The sequence below is a fragment of the Gavia stellata genome, chromosome 6, assembly GCF_030936135.1.
Source record: "Gavia stellata isolate bGavSte3 chromosome 6, bGavSte3.hap2, whole genome shotgun sequence".
NCBI lineage: Eukaryota > Metazoa > Chordata > Aves > Gaviiformes > Gaviidae > Gavia > Gavia stellata.
Genome location: NC_082599.1, coordinates 41,163,811 through 41,170,497, shown reverse-complemented (window position 1 = coordinate 41,170,497; position 6,687 = coordinate 41,163,811). Strand labels below are relative to the sequence as shown.

The following is a 6,687-nucleotide window of genomic DNA, read 5'->3' as shown; positions in this document are numbered from 1 at the left end:
CAGCAGGAGTTAGGAGCACTCCACAAGAAGTGTGGTCCGCGACGAGTGGCAAAGGCCCATCTTGCTCCTGCTGCGACAAGCAATTGCTCAGAGTAAAATTTCGAAGACCAACGATCTTTATCTCCCGGTTTTGCTGTTTAATAAACAGCTATTGTTCTGCCTCTGTGCCTTTCCACTATGGCAGCTGAGGTGGTGCAGGTGAACACGGGACCCAGGGCAAGGGTCCAGCCGGGGGAGCCGCCGCAGGGCCCAGTGGGCGCGTCAGCCCTGAGCCCAACTCCAGCCAGAGCCCCGAGGCGGGCGATGGGACCCCGCCGCGGCCCGCGGGACCGCTAGCGGCTGCCGCGACCTCCAGGGAGCGAGACGCGGCCCGCCGGGAGCTGCCGCCTCACGTGGGGCGGGGCGGGGCGGGGCGGGCTGGGGCGCGGGGGGCAGAGCCTCCGGTGCCGCTCCGAGGGGCGGGGCCAGGCGTGAGGCCCGGATGAGCGCGGCGCCCGTGCTGTGACGTCACGCGCCGGGCCCACCAATGCGCGGGCGCGGCGGTGGTTTTTGAACTTCGGGGAGCGGTGCCAACCGTCCGGCCGCGCGCAGGGACGCCCTGCCGCCTCCGGAGGCCGAGTGTGCGGGTAGCGGTTGCTGCCGTTGTCACGGAAGCTGGAGCTCTGCGGGTGACGCCAGGCGAGAGCCGTCTGGTGCTGGCGGGCTAACGGCCGCAGGGGCCTGGGGGTGGCCGGGCCGGTATCGCCTCCACCTGGGGCGCGGGCAGCCGCTGCCGTGTCGTAGGAGGTGCCCGGCGGTGTATACGCCTTTCTGAGGAGGTACGGCTGGTCGGCCCGATGGGGGGGGGGGGGGCAGGGCTGGGGGGGGGGGGGGGGGTGGTGGTGTCATGAGAGCCTTCCTTCAGTGTTAGGGGAGCCGGGGGCCCGCTCCCTATACGCCTCGGGGACCCTCCCTCCGCCCCCCCCGCCTTCCCCACTGCCCGTCGTACCGCCCCGATGTGAGTGTTTAGAGGCCTCGGCCTAGTCTTCGCCGCTGACACCGTGCGTTTTGCAGCTCAGATAATCGGCAATAGCCATAGTATTGCATGCTGCAAAAATTATTTTGAAAATGGCCTTCTCTGTGTGTCTTTTTGTATTTGAGGATCTCTTCTACATGCCTATATGCAACTTAAAAATACTGTAAGCTTTAATCCTGTTTCTCTGTTCCTTTTCTTTTGGGGTTGGGGAGCACTGTGCAACACCAGCTTAATGAGTTCTTTACCTTTTATATTTCTCAAGGCAGAAGATGGCTGAATACTTGAAAAAGCCCTTCAAAGACAGTCTGAGTGATATAAAAGAACGAATGAAAGAGAAAAGAAATCAGAAATGGATGAGGTTGGGTAAAATTAGCCAGATCTCCACTGTGAAGTGCAAAATAGCAAGTAAGATGCTTAAATATCTTAATATTTTTAATATTTTTTTTAAACCAAGTTGAAATACTCACTGTTCTGTTGCAGCCAACAGCTCCATGCAAATGAAGAGCATCCAAGCAAACAACAGAGCTCTAGCTCAGGCTTTGCAAGAAGAAAAGCTCAAACTGAGGGATGCCCAGGCTACCATTCTTCATTTAAGTAAAGAGTATCAAGATCTGAAGGTTCAGATGTTTGACTTGCAAAGAAATCTTAGGTTCAACCAAGCACAAGGACTTGTTGAGGTATTTTGAATAGTAACTTTATGATTTAGTGAAGCTGAACATCAGAATCTGCACCAATCCACTGATATCTTTATGTTCTTAAATGTTTCATAAAAATTAACTCAATATATAGAACAAGTTTTCTCATATATTCATCTAATCTGGTCATTAACTAAATATTTTTTCTGGCTACTATTTCTTCTTTAATTAAAATCTATCTTTTGTGATATTCTTTTTATTTTATAGTTGAAGATACCTCACACAGGTATCTTCAGGATTTATTCATCTCATAATACCAGTAAGAAGTTATTACATTAGTAGTTGATACTAGAGTATGACAGTAACAGTGTTATTTTCCTTCTTTTGTCCATTAGAATCAACTGTCAGCCTTGAATGAGATAATTTCAAAAGTTTCTCAGAATTTGCTGGACTCAATTGATCTCCTTGGCCCAGCAAAGAATTTGTGTTCCATAGGTGTAGTAAGTACCTTTTCCTCTTAAGGGGCAGGGTTTCTGTAGATTCTTCCCCTTACTCCTGCCCGCGTAGATTCTTCCCCTTACTCCTGCCCGCGTAGATTCTTCCCCTTACTCCTGCCCGCGTAGATTCTTCCCCTTACTCCTGCCCGCGTAGATTCTTCCCCTTACTCCTGCCCGCGTAGATTCTTCCCCTTACTCCTGCCCGCGTAGATTCTTCCCCTTACTCCTGCCCGCGTAGATTCTTCCCCTTACTCCTGCCCGCGTAGATTCTTCCCCTTACTCCTGCCCGCGTAGATTCTTCCCCTTACTCCTGCCCGCGTAGATTCTTCCCCTTACTCCTGCCCGCGTAGATTCTTCCCCTTACTCCTGCCCGCGTAGATTCTTCCCCTTACTCCTGCCCGCGTAGATTCTTCCCCTTACTCCTGCCCGCGTAGATTCTTCCCCTTACTCCTGCCCGCGTAGATTCTTCCCCTTACTCCTGCCCGCGTAGATTCACGTAGTTTTTGAGACCAGAGCCTTTGTTTGGAGGTACGACTAGTCCTACAGTTCCCAGTATGACACTGGGTCCCACTGTAGGGGTGTGTAGTAGGTTGTTAGCGGGACTGAGGGTCTGCTATGAGGTGGTAGGGGCACCCTGATTTTCTATGGTTTTGTGTCTTGTTCCCTGTACCATCCACACAGTTCCTTCCCCTGTCTGCTATCTGTATGATTGGGCTGGTGATGAACGTGCTGACTTGCATGGAGCTGAGTATGTGAGATCCTACAGCACTTCGTGTTAGCCAGCCAGAAAGAAAAAGAGTCAAGGGACTCTTTGGCCCTTCTGTGGGTAACTTGGCTGTTATCTAAAACTTATATATGGTGCAAGCTTGTTTCAGCTATTTAATCCCAGTAAGATTTATTTTGTTGACAGAATCAGAGAGTGCTTTCTTCAGTTCTTGAAAATAGTTCCAGTGTTGTAGGACAAATACGTTCAATGTAAGTATCTTTTATTAATACCTATTTATATCTGAAAATTCTGTTACAGTAAGCTTAATTTTCTGTCTGCAAAAAGGGAAGAAATCCAATGTAATGAAGCAGTTCGTTGTCACAAAATACACCGCTATTCAGTAAATACTACCTTTTAGTATTTTCTCTAGAGGACCTCTACAGTGTGCTGATGGAGTTGATCAAGTACTTCCAAGTGGGATGGAGGCTGATAGTGATAGAAATGAGCTGGCTCATTCTGTGTCAGGGATCTGTGAGGAATCTGACAACGCCATTTCATTAATCAAAATAGTCCCAGACAAAGGTAACTAAATCAAAGTATCAGATGTTGCTCTATTCTGAATCAGGAAAAAAAAGTGTAAGTATAAGTTTAAAATGTATTTGCTGCTTTTAAAGTGACTGTCAAGTAATTTTCCACTTATCATAAAGGTTAGATATTTACTAGTTGCCAACATTAACTTTTTGAATGAAGATACCTAGCAAAATGGGGGAGGAATTTGAAAATGCTTTGTCCTCTATAATACCTGCAATCTAGTTTCATTATCTACCAAACAGCTCAATAGAGCAGAGTCATCTTTAGTTGTGCATTATCATTTATGAAATCAACAATTGTTAACAAAGCAAAATACTCAGAAAAATTAATGACCTGTAGGCGACCTTTACAAACAGAACAGTTTGAGGAAAATCCTAATGTAGTACACTTAACTGCCTTCTGTCTGGAAGCTGTGTTATACAGAGCTTATCTTGATTGCCAAATACTGCTTTATATAAATCTGTGGAGAAAATTCTTAGGAATAGTCTTAATTTTTGACAGGTTCAGAATTTGCACAAACCTTTCCAGGCTGTTACTATTTAGCTTTAATATGACTCTTTCCCTTCAATTACAAGGGCGAACATCTGATTTTCTTCTGGACAATATAAGGTCAGAGCTGGAAAATGTTTCTTCAAATGGAGAGGACGTATTTGGTAATGTGTTACCAAAAAGTGTGTCCACCAGGCGTCGCTATTCAAAGATGAGAAACCACGATGAGCTTTGCACTGGTGTCTTGGACCATTCAGAAGCACCTGATTCAACAAAAGAGGTTTCTAAACAGGATGAAATTAGACTTGAGGAAGGTCTACAGAAGTGTACTGTAGAAAACATAAATTCAGATATTTCTCAGTTGAATGAAAACAAGGTAGGTCCAGAGCTAGTGTTGAGGCGGATAGATTCTGAAACGGCACAGTTCAACTTAAACAATAATTCTGATCTTAAACAACATGAGTGTAAAAGCAGAGAAGACTCTCAAGTAAGGAAAGAGAAGCATCAGAAGAAAAAACTGGAATGGCCTAAAAATACTTCCAGACAAAGACCAAAAAAAAGACAGGGTAAAGAGGCTTCCAAAGAAAAGTTGGATTTCTTGGGTGGCTCCAGTGATGCTTATGACTTTAATTTTGAAGAGCGTGTCCATGTTACACCTTTTCGACAAAATAAGGTGAATGACACAGATACTGGTGTGGATAACAAAGAAGACTTATCTGAAGCTAATACCATTGAGTCGAGTGATATTGAAGAAGATGCAGATGATAGCATCTATGAGCCCTACAAGAGTAAATCAAAAAAAAGGAAAAGTTCAGCAGACAAAGATACATCACCAGTCCATGCAAGGCCAAGGTCTAAAAGATGTTTGGCACAGCGTGAGCAGAAGCTCTGTAATGAAAAAGAGACTGAAAGCAATAAATCAAGTGACAAGTCTATTAGTAAGTATAGAAAGTGTTCTGTAATTGTTTTGTTTCCATGAAAGATTGCATTCTTTAAAGGATTTAGGCTTTTTTATTTTAGTTTTTTTAATAAATACAAACAGAATAATGTTAAAATCATTAGATTCATTCTTCTGTCTGCCTTATTTTTTCTCCTCAGCAGAAATTGGAATTCAAGATACATTTAATAAATTGGTCAACAATGAATTAATACTGTATTTTAGATGTGTTTTAATTACGTATTAAAGCTGAGGAAAAAGGAGAACAAGATTTTAAATAGAGAAGTGAAATAACAAATCATACGTTGCCTGGCACTGCTTAGTGTTAATTTATTTTTCCAAAATCCTGAATATTTGTTGATCCTTTTATCTTCATCTTTTCACTCAAGAATATATGATAGTTATAGCTGAGAGTTACTTCAGGTCTAGCATGTTTATTGATGTTCTCTTAAGCTAGCTTGCCTGAATTGTTTTAAGTGTGCCTAATTTCTTCCCAGGGCAGCATTCTGAGCTGTCTCGTGGTCATCTTTGTGATGTTACCAATACCACTTCATTGCTCCCCAGCACTGGGAATGTAACTATTGTCCCAGAAGGTGAAGGACCACGATCTCCAAAACGCAAGCGAAGCTGTACTCTTACTGTGAGCTATAAAGAACCAAGTATTGCAGGGTAGGTGTCTTTATTTCCAGTTTGATATAAGTTCATGATATTCCATCAAATGGAGGATTTGAGGGGATTATTCGAATATTGGAAATAAGTTCTTAAAAAAACATTCAAAAAGAGCTCTGTTAGTAATACGAAATAATTCCTGTGAAATTGAACTTACTAGCTGAAAGTTAATGTTTTAAGTGATGTGGGGAAAAAAACTCAATTTTGCCCTTTTTGTTGTTTTTGTTTGGGTTTTTTTAACAGGAAACTCAGGAGAGGAGATCCATTTACAGATACAAATTTCCTGACTTCTCCAATTTTCAAGCAGAAAAAAGATGTTAGATGCCATTCTCCTAAGAAAGTATCTCTGTCAAAATACAATGAGAAATTTGTTGGTTGTCGTTGAGACTTCCAGTCATGATAGCAAAACTTTCCTCCATAAAGAAAGGAAATCTTTCATCCAGGAAATTACTGTTGCACAATATCTTAAACAATATGCAATTATTTCTATGTGTCTAATATTAAGGATGTAAAATTAAAGGGTTTTGTTTTTAATCCAGTGACTTGTTTATAATGATATAGAAGACACAAGACTACTTTAATAACTAAGGTGATTCCATTCAAACTTTTTTGAGGAGGCATGCCTACATCATGGATCTGTGAGTATGCCTAAAATACCTGATGGAAAAGATAGCGAATGTAATTTTATGACATACCCTGCTTGATCTCACAGTGCTTGGCAAAGGTGAACTTTAGGCACTTCAGATCAAATGTTTTTGTGGGGTTTTTGATAACAATCTTTGTACAGATCTTGTTTATATGATGGTTTGTAGTTTCATATTGAAGCTCCTAATAAATGTCTTTGTGTTTGGAAACAGCTTGGAGTTGATTGGTGTTCTTTTTGCACAGTTTCCATATTTGCTTCAAGGGTAGCAATGTCAGCAGTAGACATACTGCAAGCCAGTGTACTCCTTCCCTGTCTTATGTGGCATAAGCATTGTTTAGAAGCAAGATTGCCAGTTGTAATTTGATTATGTAGCTGGAGCTCTCAAAAGTAGCAATTTAGGATTGATTGGTACTGCTATGAATGCAAGTTTTGATCAACTTAACCAGAAGTGAAGGTTGGTGAAGAGTGCTCTGCTTTGGTGGAGTGTAAACTGCTATTATGG

The 6,687-nt window shown here is 42.8% G+C and overlaps 1 protein-coding gene across 1 annotated transcript; it reads left to right on the top strand.

Annotated features, from left to right (window-relative positions):
• The first annotated feature begins 797 nt into the window (after positions 1-797).
• SGO1 (shugoshin 1) lies at positions 798-6,302 on the top strand. The gene is made up of 9 exons (XM_059818879.1): positions 798-818; positions 1,278-1,420; positions 1,496-1,692; positions 2,046-2,150; positions 3,058-3,122; positions 3,284-3,435; positions 4,020-4,871; positions 5,368-5,539; positions 5,783-6,302. The coding sequence occupies exons 2-9, from the start codon at positions 1,285-1,287 to the stop codon at positions 5,922-5,924; spliced, it is 1,821 nt and encodes a 606-aa protein (XP_059674862.1). The 5' UTR covers positions 798-818; positions 1,278-1,284; the 3' UTR covers positions 5,925-6,302.
• Positions 6,303-6,687: the final 385 nt, after the last annotated feature.

Excerpts from the sequence above, each read along its gene's own strand:
- SGO1 (XM_059818879.1), top strand. The coding sequence starts at position 1,285 with ATGGCTGAATACTTGAAAAAGCCCTTCAAAGACAGTCTGAGTGATATA. Across the intron at positions 1,693-2,045 it reads AAGCACAAGGACTTGTTGAG|AATCAACTGTCAGCCTTGAA; the intron begins GTATTTTGAATA and ends TTTGTCCATTAG. Across the intron at positions 3,123-3,283 it reads GTAGGACAAATACGTTCAAT|AGGACCTCTACAGTGTGCTG; the intron begins GTAAGTATCTTT and ends TATTTTCTCTAG.